We start from the raw sequence: 26,443 nt of genomic DNA, 5'->3' as shown, positions 1-26,443 counted from the left end.
GACATATTTTTCTTTCAAATCAGGGTTCTTTAAAGAACCATTTCATTAAATAGTTCTTCAAAGAACCTATAATGTGCCTTAAACAAAATGAATGGTTCTCCAGCGGGTGATGGTTCTTCGTATAACCACAAAGCCTTTTTAAAGAACCATTTAGGAACCCTTATTGTTCTGTGTGTGTCTTCTATTTCATTGTAAGTCTCTCTTGGAGGTTAATTTGTTCAAAATAAGAAAAGAGAGAACAGACCATCTTCCTGAACCGGACCCGGGAGACTGGATGGTGTGGCGGTGATATATCCCTCTCCCGCGTGTGGGCGTTGCTTATTTACGCCGCGCATCGCCCTCCCATTGGTCCCCTGCTGGAAGCCGCGCGGTGACACCGTCGAGTCTCCGGCGATAAAAAGCGAAGGCGACGAGCCGCGCAGGAGAACCACGGAGATCCTAACGGGAGGACGTCGGATGCGCCTCTGAGTCTCACGATACGGCCGGAAGTATCTGTCCAACTCCTCAGGTACCGACTCCACTTTGTTGTTGTTTGTTTACTGTCTTCTCTGGTCTGAGTGAAGAACCACTTCACGTTTCTCTTCTTTGATAACGGAACGACGTGGCTCCCGTGCGCAATTACGCACTGCGCACAGCTCCAATTGATCAATACCATCGTGGGTTATCCACACTGACTCAATTAAGAGGTTTAAAAAAAAGAAGCAAGTCATTTTATTGAGTTTGATATAAATTAAGTTATTTCTAAATTCTGTGACTCCTCAAAACCAAGCCGGTCCAATTCTGAGCCTCATCCAAAACGCACTGGTGCGCCTCACGTGCTTATTTTGTTGTTTCTGTGTGTGTGTGTGTGTGTGTGTGTGTGTGTGTGTGTGTGTGTGTGTTTTCGTGTGCAGGGACCTGGTGAAGAATGGAGTGGTATGTCCTGGTGCTGATGCTGAGCTTGCCGCCCTCCATCCGCGCAGATTGCTCCTTGCAGTGCGAGAAATGCGTGCAGCAGATCCTCGGCCCCGACGCCGCCTTCAGCAGCCTGGTAAGACCGGAGACCCCCTAACACGGGGAGGGGAGAGGAGGGGGGTGGCGGTACACTGCTGCTGTTTGGAGACTGGATTGGGTTCATTTAGTGACTTCTAATCCGAACATGATCCTCGTTTAAATTATAGCTAATTGTTGTCTCCAGCAAAATCACTGGATTGTTATATATTTTCAATGTTCTTAATCCTAAAGTTAAAGATGCCCAACGTGTCAGTCTGAATGCATGTATAGTGTCCTCCAACATGGCGTTATTGCCGTGCGTAAAATCTTAGGTTTAAAAACTGAACACCGTATTTTATTGTCATATTAAATATAGTTACATGACATTTTTTCTCTTCATTTAACCCATATTTAGTTATTAAGGAAAAGTGGGATATGGCAGATGGTGTTAGACCTTAAGGAACTTAAATAAGGGGAAACGTAAGGAGGTTTTAAAGTCACATCACTTTTAGCACCACGCATCTCCCCGTGTGTGTGTGTGTGCGCGCGCACACAGGTATCGGTCTCACGCTCTCTTCCTCCTCCTCAGTCGTGCAGCGCGGAGTGTGAGGGGCAGCTGGAGAGCTGCGAGCGCGCTCCGGTGCTGGCGGACTTCAGCCAGGGCGAAGCGGCGGCGGCGGAGAGCCAGCGCGCCGACCTGGTGAAGCGCTACGGCGGCTTCATCAAGAGGATTGACCACAAGAACAAGAACGCGCTGTTCGCGTCTCCGTGGCGCGAGAACTACGTCCTGAAGGCCGCGCCGCTGCCCGATCAGTACGAGGACTTGCTGAAGAGGCTCGGGGAGAGGGACGCGGAGGAGGCGCCGGACGCGGCGGCGGCGGACGACGAAGCGGCGACGCTCCTCCGCGGCTACGCGAAGCGTTACGGAGGCTTTTTACGCAAATTCGGCCCAAAGTCAAAGAGGAGTAGCTCCGCGGACGAAGATGAGGATGAGGACGAGGAGAGCCAAGAGCCAGAGGAGCTGCAGAAGCGCTACGGGGGCTTCATGAGGCGGATCCGGCCGAAGCTCAACAACCTGAAGTGGGACAAGCGGTACGGAGGGTTTCTGCGCCGCCACTTCAAGATCTCCGTGCGCGCGGCGGAGGAACCGGACTACCAGGACGATTTGGGCTTATAGATGAACTCTGCGTGAGGGGGCGACTGGGCTTCAGATATCCACTACGCTCACATCTGAAGCGTGAGGAGGAACCAGAAGGACGAGCGAGAGGAACTCAGAACTTGACGCGCCTTTCTCCATCAGCGCGAGGAGCCTCTTTATGCTTTACGTGTACAAATAATTATCCTGTGTTGTTGGAATCATAGTCTGTCGTTCAATAAATGCTTGTTTAATAAAAACCAGGAAAAAAAGCACTTTCATTTTGTCCTCATCGGCAGATTATTATTTCTTCAATCACATATATATATATTAGATATATCACATTTAACATCGACAGAATATAGCGTTTTAATATCCTATACATTAATTCTAAATTGTTATATATTGTTTATTTTAAAAAAGGTGACAGTTTAGTAAACAATTAGACGTCTGCTTTTTGTGCAAAAATGTATCCACAATATTTTAAACAACGAATTATTTCTTATTTGGATAAATGTCCTTAAAAAAAAAGAAAATAAACTTATTTTTTGAATGATCATATTTGGCCAGGAAGAAATTGGCTGGAAAATTGCAGAAAATAAAGTCTGAGCAAAAAAACAAAAGTTAAAATACATATAAACCACCAGGTTGCATTATTCAAGAGTGCTTCCTTTTTCCTTCTCGTCTCCTTTTCTATAACGATACTTGGCATGAAGGTGTTTATCTCCCCTTCACGGGGATCGAAGTCGTCCTGATATTAATTTGTATCCCCCCCCCCAAAAAAAGAACCATGAAATTGCGCGCAGAGAACCAGCGCAGTCTGAAGGAGCCGCCGCACGGCGACGCTGCAGCGCCCCCTGGTGGCCAAACGGGTCCGGAGCACAAAAGCGCACCTGCGATGATTTAAAGGCCCCAACGAGCCTCCTGCGGTAATACCCATCATGCTTATGTATTACCTTTATAGATGTACCTTTGTTTTATTAACGATCCGATGTACTTTCTAATCAGGTGAACGTTTATAGATTATTAGCCCGAAAATATCATTTTTAGAAAAATAAATGAACATATTTAAAATCTAGCAAGACAATTTCCTCTTGAAAACTGAGCGTTTATTATCAAACTAAACAACACCGTCGGTTCTTCTTCTCTCTAACGGAACGAGTCCCTACAGAAAACAGCCGTATCAAATATATTAGTTACCAATACATATTTACAGTCACGCCTCGATATCCGCGTGGCGCCGGGCGTCCACGAGGAGCGGCTCGCGCGTCGGACGACGAAGGCCAAAAAGTCCGAATGAGGCCGCCGTGTCCGCCGCGCGGTCAAGTCCAGCGTCCAGAAAAATGCAAATGAAGGTGCTACCGAGGAGCCGGCGCTCCTCACTGCTGCTCCCCGTCCTCCTGCTCCGGTTGGCTCTCCTCCTCCTCGCCGCCGCCGTCCGCCGGGCTTTCCTCCTGCGACTCCTCCTCCTCGTCCTCCGCGGCGCCGGCGTCCACCACGGTGATGCCGCCGGCCGTCTGCTGCGCGGCGGCTAAGCTCTGCAGCGCCGCTTGCAGCGTCACCAGCTGGAACTGGGGGCCGAGCACCTTGACGAAGCCGCCGCCGTCTTGGCCCGCCGCCAGCAGGGTGATGTTGGCGCCGTCGCCGCCCAGCTCGGAGAGCGAGGAGGTCAGCAGCGTGTAGCCGCCGAGGTTGGGGCCGCCCGCCACGGTCAGCAGCTTGCCGAGCGGCAGGCCCGTCAGCTGGCCGAGCGGCAGGGACACCTGGGCGGCGACCGACGCCGGGCCGGAGACGGCGCGGGTCAGCCGCGGGCGCTTGGGCGGCGGCGGCGCGGGCGCCGGGGCGAGGGTCATCAGGACGTTGTTGAGGTGCTGCGACTTGCTCTTCAGCTCCTTGGCCCGCTTCCTGTGCTCGTCACACTGCTGCTCCAGAGCTGGGGGGGGGGGGAGAGAGAGAGAGAGAGAGAGAGAGAGTGAGCAAGACAGAGTGAGACAAAGCGAGAGCGAAAATGAAAGAGAGAGAAAACGAAAAAGCGAGCAAGAGGGAAAGCAAGAGAGCGAGCAAACGAGAAAGAGAGAGACAGGGAGAGAAAGAGAGAAAGAAAACGAGAACGAGAGAGTGAGCAAGACAGTGCGAGAGAAAGCGAGAGAGAAAATGAGAGAGAGAGAGAAAACGAAAAAGCGAGCAAGAGGGAAAGCAAGAGAGCGAGCAAACGAGAAGAGAGAGAGAGAGAGACAGGGAGAGAAAGAGAGAAAGAAAACGAGAGAGCGAGAACGACAGTGCGAGAGAAAGCGAGAGAGAAAATGAGAGAGAGAAAACGAAAAAGCGAGCAAGAGGGAGAGCAAGAGAGCGAGAGGGGGAGCGAGCGAGAGCGAGCAAACGAGAAAGAGAGAGAGAGAGAGACACACAACACATTATCTCGATGTCTGAGTTTTTCCAGAGCTGCAAAACAAAGACCCCGAATCCATCCGCTGTGTTCAGGCTCCGGTCAGGACGCAGCTGGTACTGACCGGCGAGGCTGCGGGTGTACTGCTCCCGGTACCGGTCCATCTGGCTCTTGTGGCTGGCCAGAACCTTCTTCACCAGGTCCAACATCCCGAAGTTCTGCACGATGTTGTTGAGCAAAACGGCATCTGAACAAAAAACAGAAAACACAGCGCGTGAGATCAAGCTTGTAGTACCATGTTGCTCCACTAGAGAGCGACGCTCACTACATGTGTGTGTGTGTGTGTGTTTCCGACCTTTGACCTGCAGTGGTGGGTCACACACTCTCTCTTGCAGCCCCTGCAGCACCTCCTGCAGCTCCTTCTGGAAGTCCTCCACCACCTCCTCCAGCAGGCCGGCTTCCTTCACCGTGCGCCAGAAAGCCACAGAGTCCTCTACACACACGCACGCACACACACACACACACGCACACACACACACACACACATTAACGGTCCACTCCAACAGTCGTCCTACACGATGTGTGCATGCAGGTGGCTGGTCACCTCCGATGGCCGTGACCCACTCCGAGGTTTCCTCCGCTACGTCCGGATACGAGACCGCCGCTCCGTTCACTGCAACACAAGCGGCGCACAACTCTAAGCCACGCCCCCAAATTAAGACTAGTCCAGTAGGAACCCTACGTGACATGCAGGAGGCGTGACCTAGCCCACTAGGAACCCTATGTGACATGTAGGAGGCGTGGCTTAGTCCACTAGGAATCCTACATGACATGTAGGAGGCGTGGCTTAGTCCACTAGGAACCCTACGTGACATGCGGGAGGCGTGGCCTAGTCCACTAGGAATCCCACGTGACATGTAGGAGGCGTGGCTTAGTCCACTAGGAACCCTACGTGACATGCAGGAGGCGTGACCTAGTCCACTAGGAACCCTATGTGACATGTAGGAGGCGTGGCTTAGTCCACTAGGAATCCTACATGACATGTAGGAGGCGTGGCCTAGTCCACTAGGAACCCTACGTGACATGTAGGAGGCGTGGCTTAGTCCACTAGGAACCCTACGTGACATGCGGGAGGCGTGGCCTAGTCCACTAGGAATCCCACGTGACATGTAGGAGGCGTGGCTTAGTCCACAAGGAACCCTACGTGACATGTAGGAGGCGTGGCTTAGTCCACTAGGAACCCTACGTGACATGCGGGAGGCGTGGCCTAGTCCACTAGGAATCCTACATGATATGTAGGAGGCGTGGCCTAGTCCACTAGGAATCCTACGTGACATGTAGGAGGCGTGGCTTAGTCCACTAGGAATCCTACGTGACATGCGGGAGGCGTGGCCTAGTCCACTAGGAATCCCACGTGACATGTAGGAGGCGTGGCTTAGTCCACTAGGAACCCTACGTGACATGTAGGAGGCGTGGCTTAGTCCACTAGGAACCCTACGTGACATGTAGGAGGCGTGGCTTAGTCCACTAGGAACCCTACGTGACATGCGGGAGGTGTGGCCTAGTCCACTAGGAATTCTACATGATATGTAGGAGGCGTGGCCTAGTCCACTTGGAATCCCACGTGACATGTAGGAGGCGTGGCTTAGTCCACTAGGAACCCTACGTGACATGCGGGAGGCGTGGCCTAGTCCACTAGGAACCCTACGTGACATGCGGGAGGCGTGGCCTAGTCCACTAGGAATCCTACATGATATGTAGGAGGCGTGGCCTAGTCCACTAGGAATCCTACATGACATGTAGGAGGCGTGGCTTAGTCCACTAGGAACCCTACTTGACATGTAGGAGGCGTGGCTTAGTCCACTAGGAATCCCACGTGACATGTAGGAGGCGTGGCTTAGTCCACTAGGAACCCTACTTGACATGTAGGAGGCGTGGCGTAGTCCACTAGGAACCCTACTTGACATGCAGGAGGCGTGGCTTAGTCCACTAGGAATCCTACATGATATGTAGGAGGCGTGGCTTAGTCCACTAGGAATCCTACATGATATGCAGGAGGCGTGGCCTAGTCCACTAGGAATCCTACATGATATGTAGGAGGCGTGGCTTAGTCCACTAGGAACCCTATGTGACATGTAGGAGGCGTGGCTTAGTCCACTAGGAATCCTACATGATATGTAGGAGGCGTGGTTTAGTGCACTAGGAACCCTATGTGACATGTAGGAGGCGTGGCTTAGTCCACTAGGAATCCCACGTGACATGTAGGAGGCGTGGCTTAGTCCACTAGGAATCCCACGTGACATGTAGGAGGCGTGGCTTAGTGCACTAGGAATCCCACGTGACATGTAGGAGGCGTGGCTTAGTCCACTAGGAATCCCACGTGACATGTAGGAGGCGTGGCTTAGTCCACTAGGAATCCCACGTGACATGTAGGAGGCGTGGCTTAGTCCACTAGGAACCCTACGTGACATGTAGGAGGCGTGGCCTAGTCCACTAGGAACCCTACGTGACATGTAGGAGGCGTGGCCCTCTAGTGGGGTGCAGTGGTACTACAGGTGGGGGCGCAGGAGGAAATGCACAAAGACCTTTTATTGAATACTTCACATATTACACAAGTTCAAAATACACGGTCATTAAACTAAGTCATTAATAAATACATGTTGCAATGCCTGTTTGGTTTTTTGCACATATATAACTTTATTGGCATTGTTCTAACAAACATTTGGTTTCTTTGAAAGTGATGACGATTTTCCTTATTCTACTATTTATTTATCTTTATTCTAGCACAGATGGAGTCACAACAAGTTATTTCAATAAAAAGTCAACATAGATTATTTTGATGGGGCGGGGGGGGGGGGGGCGTGAACATTTGAGAACCGCGTGACTGAAGTAGCGTTAGCTAGGTGGCTAAGGTTAACCGTCGCCGCCATGTGTGCAGCTGGCCAGCAGGGGGCGTGGAACTTACAGTCGGCCGACGACGGGGCGGCGGGGAGCAGCTCGGCGGCCTGATCCCCGCCGACGGACACTTTGGTTCCCACCAGGTCGATCTTCGTGCTGCGGCAGGTGTTGGAGCACACCGTCGCGTGCTGGTAGAAGTCCAGCTCGCCGGAGTCCATGATCTTCCTGAGACCGGAAACAGGAACACCGGGAAGAAGGAAGCCAGGGAGGGAGAGAGGAATTAAGTCGTTTATGGAAATATGGATCGACTGAAATAGTAAATACATCATCTGTGGAAGATTTTGGGGTCAAAGTTGAGTGAACCTGAAAAATATGATTGTTTACAGGTGGTAAGAATCATTTAGACATGTAAACAATCATAATGTTTAGATGACAACAAAGCCTTAAAATACCAATACAAAATATTAAAAAAATACAAATAAAAACTCAACAAAATGCAACCAGTGGTGGAATCCACTAATATTATATACACGTATATACACACATAAATATATATATATGTGTGTATGTATGTATATATTTATATACATGTGTATGTACAATATATATATATACACACACACACACATATATATGAGAACATGCATATAGCAAATTATAAAAACATGTTAGAAATAAAAATTAGGATTCTCCAGCGTCCTAGTCAAATTGAGAGGTTCAGGGCCTCCATCAGGGTCGGCGGTCTGGAGATGAACCGGATTCTCAGGAAACATGAACATCAGTAACTTGTAGGTGTGTTGAGCCCAGACTAACTAGCCGTGTGTGTGTGTGTGTGTGTGTGTGAGTCCAGACCTGAGCATGGTGCCGTTGAGCCGGATCGCCCTCTTCCAGTCCTTCAGAGTCGATTTTCCCGCTAAGCACACAAACTCCTTCGGGCTGATGAGCTGCTCGTTGAACTGACCCCAGGAGAGAGGAAACAGAAGACACCGCCATGAGCGCTTTTTGTACAATTCAATGCAGACGCCATTGTTTTCCCCCCCGAGGCGACGGCGACGCCCACCTGGACGCATTTCACGTTGATCCCGGGGCAGACGAACTTCTTCCACACCAGCGTGGCTTTGGCGTCTCCGCAGGTGATCGGGTAGAAGACGTCGGCCTCCACGTCCACCTCCTCCGTGAGCTTCACTGCGGAGACCAAAAGAAACGCCGCAGGGGTCACACACGTGTCGACCAATGGGTGTCCAGGACTTCTAACCAAATTTACATGACCAAAATGTTGTGAAATCTCAGTATAAACATGAAAAAGTGAGAAAATGTCACATTTAAACTAAAAATGCGAATTCAAAGCAGACAGTTTATAACCTTAAATAACTCAAATGAATGAGACAATAGTTTAGTTTAAAAGAATAAACATTTATGTCTTTTCAGTAACGGTGCGTTAAATTGCAGACCGGAAAAATGTGAGAGTATAAGAGCGTAGGCCGACTTATATTTAAAGCGTCTTTCTTTTCAATATATTCAATATTTTAAGCGTAAATGAACATTTGAATACGACAAATTTCTCGCTTTTTCCAACATTTTGGGGCTTTATTATTTTTTCAACGGCCTGGAAATAACGATTATAAAAATCCAGGACTTTTCCAGGTTTTCCATGACCGTACGAACGCCGCCACAAAGCCTCGATGGCCACGTTACCGATGACGGCCTCCTCCGGGGAAAAAGAGTCCGGTCCGCCGGCCTCGGCCTCCGAGTCCACCGCCGCCACCGTGAGGACCTCCTCCCTGGAAGAGACATAAACACGCGCGCATGTAAACTCAGAGGTTTCAAAATAGTGAACTGGACCAGCTCCTCAACGACTCACGTTCCACTCTGTGTGTGTGTGTGTGTTGAGTTACCCTGGCTCCGGGGTCAGTTCTCCGGTCGCCAGCACCGCCTTGTCGTCCTCCTCCTCCTCCTCCTCCTCCTCCTCCTCCTCCTCGGCCTCCGACGCCGGGATGGTGACGATCACGACCTCGCTCACGTCCTGCATGCTGACCTCCGGGGAGGCCATGGCGGACAGGTAGAGCTACACCACACGGGGAGAGAGAGAGAGAAAACGAGAGAGGGAGCGAGAGCAAGACAGTGAGAGAGCGAGAGGGAGCGAGAGAGCAAGATAGAGAGGGAGCGAGAGAGCAAGACAGAGCGAGAGAAAGCAAGAGAAAACGAGAAAACGGGAGAGAAAATGAGAGAAAACGAAAAAGCGAGCGAGAGGGAGCAAGAAAGAGAACAAGCGAGAGAGAGAGAGCAAGACAGTGAGAGAGCGAGAGAGTGAGAGAGAGCAAGACAGAGCGAGAGAAAGCAAGAGAAAACGAGAGAGAGAGAGAAAACGGGAGAGAAAATGAGAGAAAACAAAAAAGCGAGAGGGAGCAAGAAAGAGAACAAGAGAGAGGGAGAGAGAGCAAGACAGTGAGAGAGTGCGAGAGAGAGAGTGAGAGCAAGACAGAGCGAGAGAAAGCAAGAGAGCAAGAGAAAATGGGAGAGAAAATGAGAGAGAGAGAAAACGAAAACGCGAGCGAGAGGGAGCAAGAAAAAGAATGCGAGAGAGAGAGAGAGAGACACACACAACACATTATAGAAAATAGAGAGAGTGATATCATTTTTTATGTAATATTGCATAAAAGTTGAATTACAAAAATAAAGTATTTCTTAAAATTAAATCTCAAACTTCCTACAACTTAACCACGCTCTGGAACACGGTGGGCCTCAGTGGTCAACACATTATAAATAAATAAAAAGGAAGTAAGGATGGGGCTAATGTGTATTCGCTAAAAAGTAATTAGTTAATATTAGTTTGCTAATAATATGATAAGTACTCGTAGTCTTAGGATTTAAACACACTTGACCCCGGAGTGGCCCGTCAGTGGTTCCCTCGTGGGGTGGCTCTCTGGCGACACCCTGACTGACAGGTCCTCGTCACGTGACCCCAGTAACACGGCGTGTCTGAGTGACGTCATCTCAAGATTAACTTTTGGTGACGACACGAGTTTTAAACTGCAACCGCACGCGCGCGCTTCGACACGGCTGCGTCAAAGCGCACCGTAACGGTATATTTAGATTACTAAAAACAATGTTTTACTCGACACGGTTGCTAAACTCTACGGTGTGCAAATAAGAGACAGTATCACGTTACATTAAAAAAAAAAAAGGCTAAATAAACTTGTAACGTTGAATGCAATTCCGCGTGCATTGTTATTTAGCTACTTTAAGACCGAACAGGACGACTTAGAGATATTGAATACATCTCACCTTTTGGTCTTGGTGATAATAAAATGAACACTCGTGAGTTATTATGTGTCGCCTCGTCTTCTGGTGAAAGGATGAAGGAGACGAGGCTGTTCGCCCCGCCGGGTGGCAGCTAGCTAGCGTTAGCTCCGCGTCTGCTAGCAGCAGAGCGCGGCGACTGGTTCCGCTGCGCGTGTCTCCTTCATCTTTCTATCAACGCCGCCGCCGCGCAGCTCTCTCCGGTTGTCGGGGACCGCTCGGACAGTTTATTCAATTTCATCCTCACAAGACTACTCCATGTTATTCCTTCTTCTTTGTGTTTATTTCAAGCAGATCGTAACATCCTTTTTCTTCTTCTTCGCGGCCTCATTTGCGCTCTAATGGGAGCGAGCGTCCAGTCGTGTTCGCACTACTGCCCTCTTCTGGCGCCGGGGTGCTACTACATGTATGTACGTTCAGTGTTGCGCTAACTTTTGAGGGTACTGATATTAGTCCATTAGTACATGACATTTCTCTCCAGTTAGCTTTATTGGTCCGACATTGCATCAACATATATATATATATATATATATATATTTATATACAATATATATAGATATAAATAAAATTATATATATTTATATATTTATATATATACGAGATCAATTATCTGGTGATGTGGTTTCTGCATGGAGATGGCATTGCCCTGACATCCACATTAGTGCATTAAGTACATCACATTTCTCTCCAGTAGCTTTATTAGTCCGACATTGCATCAACATATATATATATATATATATATATATATATATATATATTTACACCTAAGAGATCAATTATCTAGTGATGTGGTTTCTGGAGATGGCATTGCCCTGACATCCAACATCACTGTAAAGAATATCTGTTATCTTTTATCAGGACTTGTCAATTTAACTCCATGTGAAGCAAATCTCAAGGACTGCATTAAAAAAAATCTACGTAACATTGAAAAGATCAGACACATCTTGTCTCAAAAAGATACAGAAAAACTGGTTCACACGTTCGTTACTTCTAGACTAGATAGCTGCAATTCCTTATTATCAGGCTGCTCTAATAGGTTTCTTAGGTCCCTTCAGTTGATCCAGAATGCTGCAGCTCGTGTTCTCAATTCAACTAAGAAAAGAGATCACATGACTCCTGTTTTAGCACTTTATAAGGTGTAACATTTATTTGAGGCAAATTTGTAATTTGTGATATTAGGCAATATAAAATAAATTGAATGGTACAGCACTGTGGACGTGGAGAGGAATATGAAGATGTCTGACTGCACTTTTTAAAAACAAATGTGTAATGAATAAGTGTTTTATAAAGTAAAAACATGTGGTTTAAAGTAGCATTTTTATTTCCTTGTCAAAACAAACAACACATGATTGATTTTTTCCCGTCAATAAACATGTGGACGCCATGACTTCTGTATTTCCTGTCAACAATACATGTTGACAGGAAATACTAACGCATGCGCAGATTTTTACAAAAAGTATGTGAGCCACGAAGAAGAAGGAGCAGACATGCGCAGAGCGCTTTGGGGGAAATCAAACATGGCGGTCAAAATAGTATGTTGATGAGAATGTTTTATGAGCAGTCGTTTCATTCTCCCAGTTTACACACGTTCACTCTCTCGGGGCCTTTAGAGGTTTGACATTCTGTCCACATGGCTAACTCTGCCTGGTCCGAAACAATACTCCAGCTCCTCCGCCGAATGAATAACTTTTATTTACCAGGTGAGTTACTCGACAAAGAAAACGCGCAGTCAGCGGAGTTACGGGTTGTTTATTAAAGTAACAATGGCCGACGTGTTTCCCGCAGCCTCCGGCCGGTCCAAGTGCTTAAGGTTTGAGATAAACGGAGTGCAGGTGGGCTGGATTCCTCCGCACGTCGCCCCGCTGTTGACACGGTACCCGGAAGTGTTCAGCCCGCCGCTAGGGGGCGCTGTGTCGCTGCGCCGCAGCCTGGACTCGTACGAGAAGAGGTCGGAGGCTGTGGACGCGGTGCTGCGCACCATGAGACGGGAAGGCGCGTTCACGTGTCTGAAGGGGTGGAGGGATGAGGTGCACGCACATGCACACACACACACACACACACACACACCAACTACACATTTTTTTAATGACACAATTATATTATACAAAGATTAGGTAGTAAACTGTAGCAGCATAAATACATATATATATATATATACATACACACTCCGGTTATTATCTATATTATTCCATTAGTTTTTACATATATATTTTACATTTTCTATTAAAGAATGAACAGGAATATATATATATATATATATTGTAAAAAGATAAATAATACCCGGAGTATATATATATATAATATAATATAATAATAATACCCGGAGTATATATATATATACACTCCGGGTATTATTTATCTTTTTACAATAGTTTTTACATATATATTTTCTATTAAAGAATAAATAATAAAAAAGAATGCATATATATATATATTCTATTTTTTATGTTCATTTAATTTATTAATATATAATCTATTCTTTTTAATTCATTTCAAAGTAATTGGATTAATTAATTAGAACCAAGCTTTTAATATCTTTGTGAAACATGCTGACAGTGAGTTATTCCCAAAACCAAATGTTAACATAACATATGATCCTTTACTGCTAATGACATTTAGGGCAGTTTCATTATCAAACCGCATAATTAAACCTGGGTTGTAAAAAAAAAAAATCCCATCCTCATACTTCAAATGACCTTTTGATATCCTCAAAAATATTTAAAGAGAACCCTAATAATTCGTGCTGCAGTAATCCTGAAGCGTTCCTCCTCATCCTCTCTAGAAGAACAGTGTGATGCCCGCGTTCTCCGACCCTCCTCTGATGTGGATGGAAAGAGCAGCGACGAGTAAGTCCGCGCCGCACACGGCCCCGCCGGTCGGTCCCGGTGTGTGAGCTGCTCACGTGACGCTTGCACCACAGGTCTTTTTGGCGTGAAGCGCTACGGCGTCCACATCAACGGCTACACCGTCGGCGACGGCGGGGAAGTCCGCATGTGGCTGGCACGCCGTTCCCTCACCAAGCAGACGTACCCCGGACTGCTGGACAATGTGGTGAGCGCACGCCGCGACGGACCGGAGACGCCAGAAATCAGTGACGAGAAATGTGAATTATTATTATTATTATTATCTTTATTTAAAAGGGACCATGTACAGTTAAATCATGAATGTCAGCACGTGATGCTCTGGACCAGATTTTAGCTACACAGCTAATTAGCATCTCTAGTCCCTTGACAGACCATAATAATCATAAAACAATAACAAACATAAACAATAACAAACAGTACAGGATAAGACACATTACAACAGTATGTGTGGTAAGAAGAACACAAAATATAAAGCTACTGTACATTAAATGTAATAAAAAACATTAAAAGAAAGTAATACATACTATTAAAAGTAAGTAATAAAACTAGGGCTGTGAAACTATTACAATTTTTAATTGGGTTAATCACAGGTTTTTGTGGATTAATCATGATTAATCACATATTACCGATATTCTCGGTATATTTTGTGAGAACATAGAGATTTATGACAAAAGACGGATATATACATTTATACATTCTTCTATACAATGGTGCTGCAACTCAGCAGTTATTTAGCAGTTTTCTTCCATATGGAACATTAATACATCTTCATCCTAAACAGAATGTTTAACCCTCCTGTTACCTTCGGGTCAATTTGACCCCATTCAATGTTTAATGTCGGTGTTCTTTGGGGTCAATTTGACCCCAGGCTGTTTTTCACTGTGTCAAACATATAAGAAATATCAACTTTTTTATTTATTTAAAGGGCTATTTAGGTAGTCAACAAACAAACAAAGTACCTCACACTTAAACTTGGGAAGCAATATTAATTCTAATAATTTTCTGGAGGTTTTAATTGCTGGGGTCAAATTGACCCCGAATGTAAAATATGTTAGTAAATGTAAAGGTAACAGGAGGGTTAAACAGAGCATTTTTCTCTTGTTTGTCAACCATTAACTCCACCATGATACAATCTAAAGGCCTCTAGTCTTCCTCTAGCAGCTGCTGAGGCAAACTGACTGTGTGGGTTTTCTTCATGAACTGGGCCGTGATGAAAGAGACGGCGGGGACACCGCTGCAAAGCTGAAACCTCACCGGCCCGGACAGGTGGACAGATTGACAAGTGACTTTTTTTTTGCTCGGTCCCGATGCGCGCGCACGGAGCTCTGCGGCGCGCGAGACGGAGATCGATAAGTGTTAACGCAACGCGAAGAGACAGAAATGACATGCTGCTGTGGAGATACGATCAACAACAGACGTTTAGTTTAATAAAAGAACAAAGACGTGCTCTAGAGAACATGTCAGGGGGTGGGCCAATCTTTTTAACAGGGTGTCTACAGGAATAAACCAGTGAATATTTAAGACTTTTTAAGACCACGTCTAAATAAAATTTAAGACCTAACTTACGATGGAAATATACATTAATCTAAATTAATTAATTCAAAGTAAACACACTGATGTCTGTTCAAAATTAACAGTATGGTGTAATGCAAAAGGATAACACAAATGTCATTGCTGTTGTAAATTATATTTATTAATACATTTTCAGAACATTTAAGTCCCATGAACAAATGTCTCTAAAATTAAGTAAATATATTTAAAAAATACATGCAACATAGTTCCTTTTGAACAAAAAAATCCATAAAATAACAAATAACATTTCCAGCTGCTTTTAAAATGCAAATTCATTTACATAATAGAATGTATGTGTGTGTGAGTGAGTTCTCATGTCTCTATGTGATGGATGTTTGTGCACAGGTTCATGTCTACTCCTGAGCTTTTGTGAATATACTAGGAAAACAATCCTTTTCAAACTGTATTAATATAAAAACTTCCAGTTGACATTTGGTCCATTCTCCTGGAAAAAAGAAAGAAAAAGGCAGACATTAGCCAAACAACAGTCACCACATCTCTTATGACACCACTTCAGATTAATGTCAGACTGGATAAATAGGAATGAATACTATTTTTACAAATTAAGCAACGCGAGCCATCTCTTGAGCCTAGTGAACACTATGTAGACATATTGACAGGTAAACACCACTCTACTACCATTCTAAAACTATTTTTAATTAGTCTAATTAATGTGTAGTGCGCCTATCCATAGCTGTTATTAACTTGACACATGAGTAAAGCTTAACTATATGAAACACATACTCATATACAAGAGGATAGTTAATACATATATTTATGTTAGACTTACTGTGAGATGTGAAGTAGGTCCTGGTGTCATGGCCCATGAGCTCCACAGGATCCTGACTGGACGTGGTCATTTCACCAATAACGCACATGAAGTCCAGCTGTCTGCTCGCGGTGGTCTGGTCCAGAGTCTCGTGGAACAGAATGAAGAACGCACTGCAGCGTTGGTCTTCGGTGATGAGCTCTTTGTTGCAAGGCGCTGGATTTCCTCCGGTGACCTCCAGCGTTGTAGTTGACGTCGTTGCGGGCGGCGGAGCAGGAGCTCGCGGCGGAGCAGCAGCTAGCCCCGCGGGCTGCTGGCGGCCTTCGCTAGTCTCTGTGCTTCTTGCTCTGCACGTGAGATTCCACCGCTGGAAAGTCTCGCGACACATAACGCAGATTCAGAAGCATTTCACCCACCGTGACCAGAAACACTCGTTCTTTTCAAGCCGTTGTTGAACTTGCATCCTGCCATGTTTTCTAAAGTAGCCGATGCTTCACGTTGTAGGGGATGGGACCGAATACGCGGTGCTCACCCGTGTGCGCGCATCACGGCAGCTTCGATGCCGGCGCGCCCATCGCTCTGTCGCGCGAGCCGAGAATTGTTTGCGGGGGGGGATTTCACCCTGTTATAGGGGAAACACTGGAGTTGATAAGCGTGTCTTCTTGTCTGATCAATACGCAACTGTGAGGTGCGCGAATGGACCGAGCGGACAGCTGCTGATCACTCAACAGCCCGACCTGCACAAATAGACGGTGCGCGCGCCAACATATTTTTTGGGAACACCGAAGACCCATTTTGACCCAGGAAAACCCCTGGACATGACACCCAAAAAATTTAAGACCAATCCGATCTGAATTTAAGACAATTTAAGACTTTTTAAGGCCTTATTTTTAGGAAAAGCAATTTAAGACTTTTTAAGGACCCGCGGACACCCTGTTTTAATGTCATGCGATCTACCGACACTACGCCGCGATCGACTGGCGGGTCGCGATCGACGTGTTGAGACCCCTGATCTACAGGAAAAAAAAGTCGTAACAAGGTTTCCGGAGGTGAACCTGCGGAAGGATCATTACCGATGAACAGACCGTCTGCATGAGAGCGGACAGAGTTCAGGTTGAAGTGGTGTATTGGAAGCTCATTTTGCAAGTGACTTTTTTTTCATCCCGACGACCAACAACAGACGGATTGGAAGCTCATTCTGTGCATGCGTTAAATGTGTTTTAAAAAAAACCTAGTTAAACCTGTAATTGAATTAACGCGTTATTTTTCACAGCACTAAATAAAACACATTAAAAGTAAGTAATACATATTTTTTTTAATGTGTAATAAATAACATTAAAATTAAGTAATGCATACTATTAAAAGTAAGTTATAAAAAACATTAAAAGTAAGTAATACATATTTTTTTTAATGTGTAATAAAAAACATTAAAAGTAAGTAATAATTTTTTTTATGTGTAATAATTAACATTAAAATTAAGTTATACTACTAATGAAAGTAAGTAATAAAAAACATTAAAAGTAAGTAATACTTTAAAAAAGTGTAATAATTAACATTAAAATTAAGTAATACTACTAATAAGTAAGTAATAACACACATTAAAAGTAAGTTATACATACTATTACAAGTAAGTAATAGGAGACAATAATTTTGTACATTGCCTCCAGATTTTTATAGATTATTCAGAAAACACTTATAAATTCAGTATCTCAGGTTTCCTCTTAAAGTGCGTCCAGAAGGGTGACGATGGCGTTGTGTGTTCTGCAAGGCGGCGGGTGGCATCGCCGCCGGCGTTGGCATCAAACACACGTTGGTCAAGGAGTGCGAGGAGGAAGCGTGTATCCCAGCAGCCATTGCAGCGAAGGCTCGCCCCGTAGCCAATGTGAGGTGAGTCTGTCGGGGAGTCGGAGCTCCGGAGGACTAGAAGAGCTCTCTGTCCACGAGGAGTCCTTCTCCCATGGTCCTTCATCTCAATGAACACTCACTGTGGATTCATCCACCGCGGGAAATAGTTCCCTATTTCCTACCTGTTTAAAAACGACGGCGACCAGCTGATTTGGGACATTTTTTAATTTCCTAAATGTCGTCTCCAGTAGGAACCAAATGGGCTCGATCTGCGTTTCTCAGACAGGAAGTCATAAAGTGTTCGGGCATGAACATGGGATTTTTTAAGAATCAAAAGAGAGAAAAAAACATAGCGACCAGAATCCTGCTTGAAAATGTAATAAAGGTGGCAATCCAAATTTAAAATATACTCCTAACTAACGCTACCTCGTGAACTAACATCTCAGTTCAAAAGGACAGGAGGCGAGCTAGTTAGCGTTAGCCGTTAGCAGCGCAGCGGCTAAATAACGGCGCTGAGCAGCTAACGTTAAACGCGGTCGCATTGAGGAACATTGTAACGCGTATAATGAGTATTGGGCTTTAAAAACAACAACAATAACTAATGTCTCTCTGTATGCCACTTCACAAGAGTTGGCTCAGATGAAATTAATTAACCAATGTTCCTCATTCACAATTTATAAATGTATTTACAATTCAGTCAATATATATATATGAATATACTCCAGGTATTATTTCTCTTTTTACAATAGTTTTTACATATATATTTTCTATTAAAGAATAAATAATAAAAAAGAATGCATATATATATATTCTATTTTTTGAATTAATTTAATATATATATATATTTAAAATGAGCTAGTTCACATTAATTTCTTTTGTGTTTTTCTTCTTCCTCTAAACTGATGCGATGGCGCTGCACATGTATGTATATATTGAATTAATTAATATTTAATGAGCGTGAGCCCGTAAAAACGCAGGTGTGACGCCAACGCCGCCCTCTTCACGTTAGCATAACTTCACTCCCAAACCTTTTATTATTTCCCCAGCTACACCTACAAGGACGAGGACGGGGTGTTTCCAGAGAGCCAGTTCGTCTTCGATCTGGAACTTCCTCTGGAGTTCGAGCCCCGCGCCGGAGACGGAGAGGTCCAAGACTTCCACCTGCTGCCCGTCGACGAGGTCGGTGTGGCCGGCATTTTGCTTTTCGGGAGCTCCCTCAATGTAGATGCCACCCAACTGTATTATTTTTAAAATCCTTGCCCCCCATATGGGGTGAAATTGACCCATTGTGGTTTAACATGAGCGAATATTTTTATGTCATCCATCAAATTAAACAGAACGTGGGCTAAAAGAATTGTTAATCCAAACTCAAACACCAACTAAAAGAATAAATATAAGATAAGTAAATAAATAAAGATAAGTCTGTTTTTCAATAGGTTAAGAGACTGCTGGCCACGGATGACTTCAAACCCAACTGTGCCATGGTGGCCCTGGACTTCCTCATCAGACACTCGTTCATCGATCCAGACGCAGGTTTGTGGCTTTAGCTTATGTGGAAATTAATAAATACACAAATATGATTTGACAGAGTTTTTAAGTCTTGGGGTTGACTGAATACTTTTTTTAATATTTCAGAACCGTTTTACCAGGAAATGGTGACAGGACTGCATCAGACGTTAGAGAGTGAAGCGACCGGCGGAGGACATTTCACCGGCTAACGGCGCTCTGGGGGCCCGAAGAGAGAGGATTGGAAAGGAGGGGAAGATAATTTGGGATAACTTTGGGGTAAAAGTTGAAAAGAGGAATAAAGAGTTCCACTTATTGAACCTCTTTGACAACACAAACAGCTCGTACCGCCGGCCCCGACCCCTCCACAGCCTGCTAGTATGAACGCTAATAATAATAATAATAATAAATTTAATTTATAACGCACTTTACATCCAACGAAGGATCTCAAAGTGCTGTCCCCAACTAAGTGTGTGTGCAGGCCCGGGGTGGGTAATCGGGAGAATCGGGAGAGTTCCCGGTGGGCCGCTTCACTTCTGGGCCGGGCGAGAATTGTATTTGTTGACATTTGTCACGTTCGTCCATCTTCTCTTAAAGTGGGCTAAACACGTTCCGCATTCTGACACCACAGCAGGGGGGGGGGGGGGGGGGGAGAAAACGAGAGAGAGAGAGAGCAAGACAGAGTGAGACAAAATGAGAGGAGAAAACGAAAAAGCGAGCAAGAGGGAAAGCAAGAGAGCGAGCAAACGAGAAAGAGACAGAGAGAAAGAAAACGAGAGAGCGAGAACGAGAGAGTGAGCAAGACAGTGCGAGAGAAAGCGAGAGAGAAAATGAAAAAGCGAGCAAGAGGGAGAGCAAGAGAGCGAGAGGGGGAGCGAAAGAGAGCGAGCAAACGAGAAAGAGAGAGAGACACACAACACATTATCTCGATGTCTGAGTTTTTCCAGAGCTGCAAAACAAAGACCCCGAATCCATCCGCTGTGTTCAGGCTCCGGTCAGGACGCAGCTGGTACTGACCGGCGAGGCTGCGGGTGTACTGCTCCCGGTACCGGTCCATCTGGCTCTTGTGGCTGGCCAGAACCTTCTTCACCAGGTCCAACATCCCGAAGTTCTGCACGATGTTGTTGAGCAAAACAGCATCTGAACAAAAAACAGAAAACACAGCGCGTGAGATCAAGCTTGTAGTACCATGTTGCTCCACTAGAGAGCGACGCTCACTACATGTGTGTGTGTGTGTGTGTGTGTTTCCGACCTTTGACCTGCAGTGGTGGGTCACACACTCTCTTGCAGCCCCTGCAGCACCTCCTGCAGCTCCTTCTGGAAGTCCTCCACCACCTCCTCCAGCAGGCCGGCTTCCTTCACCGTGCGCCAGAAAGCCACAGAGTCCTCTACACACACGCACACACACACACACACGCACACGCACACGCACACACACATTAACGGTCCACTCCAACAGTCGTCCTACACGATGTGTGCATGCAGGTGGCTGGTCACCTCCGATGGCCGTGACCCACTCCGAGGTTTCCAACGCTACGTCCGGATACGAGACCGCCGCTCCGTTCACTGCAACACAAGCGGCGCACAACGCTAAGCCACGCCCCCAAATTAAGACTAGTCCACTAGGAATCCTACGTGACATGCAGGAGGCGTGGCTTAGTCCACTAGGAAACCCACGTGACATGCAGGAGGCGTGGCTTAGCGCACTAGGAATCTGACATGATATGCAGGAGGCGTGGCCTAGTCCACTAGGAATCCGACATGATATGCAGGAGGCGTGGCCTAGTCCACTAGGAATCCTACGTGATATGTAGGAGGCGTGGCTTAGTGCACTAGGAATCCCACGTGACATGTAGGAGGCGTGGCCTAGTCCACTAGGAATCCGACATGATATGCAGGAGGCGTGGCTTAGTCCACTAGGAATCCTACATGACATGTAGGAGGCGTGGCTTAGTCCACTAGGAATCCTACATGACATGTAGGAGGCGTGGCTTAGTCCACTAGGAATCCTACGTGACATGTAGGAGGCGTGGCCCTCTAGTGGGGTGCAGTGGTACTACAGGTGGGGGCGCAGGAGGAAATGCAAAGACTTTATTGAATACTTCACATCTTACACAAGTTCAAAATACACGGTCATTAAACTAAGTCATTAATAAATAAATACATGTTGCAATGCCTGTTTGGTTTTTTGCACATATATAACTTTATTGGCATTGTTCTAACGAACATTTGGTTTCTTTTAAAGTGATGACGATTTTCCTTATTCTACTATTTATTTATCTTTATTCTAGCACAGATGGAGTCACAAGTTATTTCAATAAAAAGTCAGCATGGATTATTTTGATGGGGCGGGGGGGGGGGGGCGTGAACGTTTGAGAACCGCGTGACTGAAGTAGCGTTAGCTAGGCGGCTAACGTGAGACGTCGCCGCCATGTGTGCAGCTGGCCAGCAGGGGGCGTGGAACTTACAGTCGGCCGACGACGGGGCGGCGGGGAGCAGCTCGGCGGCCTGATCCCCGCCGACGGACACTTTGGTTCCCACCAGGTCGATCTTCGTGCTGCGGCAGGTGTTGGAGCACACCTTCGCGTGCTGGTAGAAGTCCAGCTCGCCGGAGTCCATGATCTTCCTGAGACCGGAAACAGGAACACCGGGAAGAAGGAAGCCAGGGAGGGAGAGAGGAATTAAGTCGTTTATGGAAATATGGATCGACAAATAGTAAATACATCATCTGTGGAAGATTTTGGGGTCAAAGTTGAGCGAACCTGAAAAACATGATTGTTTACAGGTGGTAAGAATCATTTAGACATGTAAACAATCATAATGTTTAGATGACAACAAAGCCTTAAAGTACTTATACAAAATATTTAAAAAATACTAATAAAAACTAAACAAAATGCAACCAGTGATGGAATCCACTATTATATACACATATATATATATACACACATAAATATATATATACGTGTATATAATAGTATAATATATTTATATACATGTGTATGTATATATATATGTGTGTATGTATGTATATATATATATATACATGTGTATGTATATGTGTATGTACAGTATATATATATACACACACACAAACACACATATAAATATATGTGTGTGTGTGTGTATGTATTTATATATACACACACACACATATATATATGAGAACATGCATATGGCAAATTATAAAAACATGTTAGAAATAAAAATTAGGATTCTCCAGCGTCCTAAAGTCAAATTGAGAGGTTCAGGGCCTCCATCAGGGTCGGCGGTCTGGAGATGAACCGGATTCTCAGGAAACATGAACATCAGTAACTTGTAGGTGTGTTGAGCCCAGCCTAACTCGCCGTGTGTGTGTGTGTGTGTGTGTGTGAGTCCAGACCTGAGCATGGTGCCGTTGAGCCGGATCGCCCTCTTCCAGTCCTTCAGAGTCGATTTTCCCGCTAAGCACACAAACTCCTTCGGGCTGATGAGCTGCTCGTTGAACTGACCCCAGGAGAGAGGAAACAGAAGACACCGCCATGAGCGCTTTTTGTACAATTCAATGCAGACGCCATTGTTTTCCCCCCCGAGGCGACGGCGACGCCCACCTGGACGCATTTCACGTTGATCCCGGGGCAGACGAACTTCTTCCACACCAGCGTGGCTTTGGCGTCTCCGCAGGTGATCGGGTAGAAGACGTCGGCCTCCACGTCCACCTCCTCCGTGAGCTTCACTGCGGAGACCAAAAGAAACGCCGCAGGGGTCACACACGTGTCGACCAATGGGTGTCCAGGACTTCTAACCAAATTTACATGACCAAAATGTTGTGAAATCTCAGTATAAACATGAAAAAGTGAGAAAATGTCACATTTAAACTAAAAATGTGAATTCAAAGCAGACAGTTTATAACCTTAAATAACTCAAATGAATGAGACAATAGTTTAGTTTAAAAGAATAAACATTTATGTCTTTTCAGTAACGGTGCGTTAAATTGCAGACCGGAAAAATGTGAGAGTATAAGAGCGTAGGCCGACTTATATTTAAAGCGTCTTTCTTTTCAATATATTCAATATTTTAAGCGTAAATGAACATTTGAATACGACAAATTTCTCGCTTTTTCCAACATTTTGGGGCTTTATTATTTTTTCAACGGCCTGGAAATAACGATTATAAAAATCCAGGACTTTTCCAGGTTTTCCATGACCGTACGAACGCCGCCACAAAGCCTCGATGGCCACGTTACCGATGACGGCCTCCTCCGGGGAAAAAGAGTCCGGTCCGCCGGCCTCGGCCTCCGAGTCCACCGCCGCCACCGTGAGGACCTCCTCCCTGGAAGAGAAATAAACACGCGCGCATGTAAACTCAGAGGTTTCAAAATAGTGAACTGGACCAGCTCCTCAACGACTCACGTTCCACTCTGTGTGTGTGTGTGTGTGTGTGTTGAGTTACCCTGGCTCCGGGGTCAGTTCTCCGGTCGCCAGCACCGCCTTGTCGTCCTCCTCCTCCTCCTCCTCCTCCTCCTCCTCGGCCTCCGACGCCGGGATGGTGACGATCACGACCTCGCTCACGTCCTGCATGCTGACCTCCGGGGAGGCCATGGCGGACAGGTAGAGCTACACCACACGGGGAGAGAGAGAAAACGAGAGAGGGAGCGAGAGCAAGACAGTGAGAGAGCGAGAGGGAGCGAGAGAGCAAGATAGAGAGGGAGCGAGAGAGCAAGACAGAGCGAGAGAAAGCAAGAGAAAACGGGAGAGAAAATGAGAGAAAACGAAAAAGCGAGCGAGAGGGAGCAAGAAAGAGAACAAGAGAGAGAGAGAGAGCAAGCCAGTGAGAGAGCGAGAGAGAGCAAGAGAGTGAGAGCAAGACAGAGCGAGAGAAAGCAAGAGAAAACGAGAGAGAGAGAGAAAACGGGAGAGAAAATGAAAAAGCGAGAGGGAGCAAGAAAGAGAAGAGAGAGGGAGAGAGAGCAAGACAGTGAGAGAGTGAGAGAGAGAGAGTGAGAGCAAGACAGAGCGAGAGAAAGCAAGAGAGCAAGAGAAAACGAGAGAAAATGGGAGAGAGAAAACGAAAAAGCGAGCGAGAGGGAGCAAGAAAAAAAATGCGAGAGAGAGAGAGAGAGACACACACAACACATTATAGAAAATAGAGAGTGATATCATTTTTTATGTAATATTGCATAAAAGTTGAATTACAAAAATAAAGTATTTCTTAAAATTAAATCTCAAACTTCCTACAACTTAACCACGCTCTGGAACACGGTGGGCCTCAGTGGTCAACACATTATAAATAAATAAAAAGGAAGTAAGGATGGGGCTAATGTGTATTCGCTAAAAAGTAATTAGTTAATATTAGTTTGCTAATAATATGATAAGTACTCGTAGTCTTAGGATTTAAACACACTTGACCCCGGAGTGGCCCGTCAGTGGTTCCCTCGTGGGGTGGCTCTCTGGCGACACCCTGACTGACAGGTCCTCGTCACGTGACCCCAGTAACACGGCGTGTCTGAGTGACGTCATCTCAAGATTAACTTTTGGTGACGACATGAGTTTTAAACTGCAACCGCACGCGCGCGCTTCGACACGGCTGCGTCAAAGCGCGCCGTAACGGTATATTTAGATTACTAAAAACAATGTTTTACTCGACACGGTTGCTAAACTCTACGGTGTGCAAATAAGAGACAGTATCACGTTACATAAAAAAAAAAAAAAGGCTAAATAAACTTGTAACGTTGAATGCAATTCCGCGTGCATTCTTATGTAGCTACTTTAAGACCGAACAGGACGACTTAGAGATATTGAATACATCTCACCTTTTGGTCTTGGTGATAATAAAATGAACACTCGTGAGTTATTATGTGTCGCCTCGTCTTCTGGTGAAAGGATGAAGGAGACGAGGCTGTTCGCCCCGCCGGGTGGCGGCTAGCTAGCGTTAGCTCCGCGTCTGCTAGCAGCAGAGCGCGGCGACTGGTTCCGCTGCGCGTGTCTCCTTCATCTTTCTATCAACGCCGCCGCCGCGCAGCTCTCTCCGGTTGTCGGGGACCGCTCGGACAGTTTATTCAATTTCATCCTCACAAGACTACTCCATGTTATTCCTTCTTCTTTGTGTTTATTTCAAGCAGATCGTAACATCCTTTTTCTTCTTCTTCGCGGCCTCATTTGCGCTCTAACGGGAGCGAGCGTTCAGTCGTGTTCGCACTACTGCCCTCTTCTGGCGCCGGGGTGCTACTACATGTATGTACGTTCAGTGTTGCGCTAACTTTTGAGGGTACTGATATTAGTCCATTAGTACATGACATTTCTCTCCAGTTAGCTTTATTGGTCCGACATTGCATCAACATATATATATATATATATTTATATACAATATATATAGATATAAATAAAATTATATATATATATATATTTATATATATACGAGATCAATTATCTGGTGATGTGGTTTCTGCATGGAGATGGCATTGACCTGACATCCACATTAGTACATTAAGTACATAACATTTCTCTCCAGTAGCTTTATTAGTCCGACATTGCATCAACATACATATATATGTAGGTGTGGACTGGAATGAAGCAGATAACTGGCTTCAAGGTGGGAGGTAGACAGCCAGGGGGCTCCCTGGAGAGGGCCAACGAGCTGAACTGTTTTTTCAATAGGTTCAGTTCACAGCCCTCTCCTGTCTCCTCCACACATCACACCTCCCAAACACCTCCCCCTCTGTCCCCCCTGCTGAGCTGCACATCCACCGAGCCCTCAATAACAATGGGCTCCTCCACCCTCCCCCCTCTCTCTGTGACTACCGACCAGGTGAGAAGACAGCTGGAGAAACTACTCCAGCGCAGAGCTGAAGGTCCTGATGGCATCAGCCCCAGGGTCCTAAAGACCTGCGCCACCCAGCTGTCTGGTGTCCTGCAGCGCCTCTTCAACCTCAGCCTGAGGCTGGGGGAAGTCCCGGTGCTGTGGAAGACGCCGTGCCTGGTCCCTGTCCCAAGAAGTCAACACCATCTGGCCTCAACGACTACCGACCGGTCGCCCTCACCTCCCATGTGATGAAGGTGTGGAGAGGCTGGTCTTGGCCCACCTCCGGCCGCAGGTGAAATCGTCGCTGGACCCTCTGCAATCTGCTGACCAGCCTCATGTGGGAGTGGACGACGCCATCATCTACCTGCTGCAACGAGCTCAGTCGCACCTGGATGGAACCGGTGTCTCTGTGAGAGTCA

General features: G+C 46.1%; 3 protein-coding genes and 1 long non-coding RNA gene across 6 annotated transcripts; 2 read left to right on the top strand and 2 right to left on the bottom strand.

The window, feature by feature from the left end:
• The first annotated feature begins 410 nt into the window (after nucleotides 1-410).
• On the top strand, nucleotides 411-2,388 carry pdyn (prodynorphin). The gene is made up of 3 exons (XM_056422464.1): nucleotides 411-508; nucleotides 894-1,030; nucleotides 1,562-2,388. The coding sequence occupies exons 2-3, from the start codon at nucleotides 908-910 to the stop codon at nucleotides 2,147-2,149; spliced, it is 711 nt and encodes a 236-aa protein (XP_056278439.1). The 5' UTR covers nucleotides 411-508; nucleotides 894-907; the 3' UTR covers nucleotides 2,150-2,388.
• An 802-nt stretch (nucleotides 2,389-3,190) lies between these two features.
• Nucleotides 3,191-25,384, bottom strand: gmeb2 (glucocorticoid modulatory element binding protein 2). Its single transcript, XM_056422460.1, is given in 11 exon segments — nucleotides 3,191-4,040; nucleotides 20,265-20,387; nucleotides 20,500-20,531; nucleotides 20,533-20,635; nucleotides 20,745-20,813; nucleotides 21,716-21,873; nucleotides 22,627-22,730; nucleotides 22,835-22,959; nucleotides 23,470-23,555; nucleotides 23,676-23,839; nucleotides 25,036-25,384. Coding segments are annotated over 10 exon segments (1,503 nt in total). The 5' UTR covers nucleotides 23,825-23,839; nucleotides 25,036-25,384; the 3' UTR covers nucleotides 3,191-3,486.
• On the top strand, nucleotides 12,172-19,678 carry LOC130199181 (uncharacterized). 3 transcript variants are annotated; one of them, XM_056422462.1, is made up of 8 exons: nucleotides 12,177-12,391; nucleotides 12,477-12,718; nucleotides 13,474-13,537; nucleotides 13,612-13,742; nucleotides 17,665-17,783; nucleotides 18,788-18,920; nucleotides 19,178-19,274; nucleotides 19,377-19,678. In XM_056422462.1, exons 1-8 carry the CDS (start codon nucleotides 12,322-12,324, stop codon nucleotides 19,457-19,459), a joined length of 939 nt encoding a protein of 312 aa, XP_056278437.1. In that variant the 5' UTR covers nucleotides 12,177-12,321; the 3' UTR covers nucleotides 19,460-19,678. The 3 variants fall into 3 exon arrangements, with proteins under 3 accessions (XP_056278438.1, XP_056278436.1, XP_056278437.1); XM_056422463.1 differs by lacking the exon at nucleotides 19,377-19,678 and having other exon boundaries at nucleotides 12,172-12,391; nucleotides 13,612-13,794; nucleotides 19,178-19,267; XM_056422461.1 differs by lacking the exon at nucleotides 19,377-19,678 and having other exon boundaries at nucleotides 12,172-12,391; nucleotides 13,612-13,794; nucleotides 18,788-19,265.
• On the bottom strand, nucleotides 15,177-16,652 carry LOC130199183 (uncharacterized). The gene is made up of 2 exons (XR_008832775.1): nucleotides 15,918-16,652; nucleotides 15,177-15,572 (listed from the first exon to the last, which is right to left on the bottom strand). It is a non-coding gene; the product is annotated as an uncharacterized LOC130199183 (long non-coding RNA).
• Nucleotides 25,385-26,443: the final 1,059 nt, after the last annotated feature.

Source organism: Pseudoliparis swirei, chromosome 9, assembly GCF_029220125.1.
Source record: "Pseudoliparis swirei isolate HS2019 ecotype Mariana Trench chromosome 9, NWPU_hadal_v1, whole genome shotgun sequence".
NCBI lineage: Eukaryota > Metazoa > Chordata > Actinopteri > Perciformes > Liparidae > Pseudoliparis > Pseudoliparis swirei.
This window is presented reverse-complemented; position numbering and strand designations above follow the sequence as displayed.

Excerpts from the sequence above, each read along its gene's own strand:
- pdyn (XM_056422464.1), top strand. The coding sequence starts at position 908 with ATGGAGTGGTATGTCCTGGTGCTGATGCTGAGCTTGCCGCCCTCCATC. Across the intron at positions 1,031-1,561 it reads ACGCCGCCTTCAGCAGCCTG|TCGTGCAGCGCGGAGTGTGA; the intron begins GTAAGACCGGAG and ends CCTCCTCCTCAG.
- LOC130199181 (XM_056422461.1), top strand. The coding sequence starts at position 12,322 with ATGGCTAACTCTGCCTGGTCCGAAACAATACTCCAGCTCCTCCGCCGA. Across the intron at positions 12,392-12,476 it reads GAATAACTTTTATTTACCAG|CCTCCGGCCGGTCCAAGTGC; the intron begins GTGAGTTACTCG and ends TGTTTCCCGCAG. Across the intron at positions 13,795-17,664 it reads AGAAATCAGTGACGAGAAAT|GCGGCGGGTGGCATCGCCGC; the intron begins GTGAATTATTAT and ends GTGTTCTGCAAG.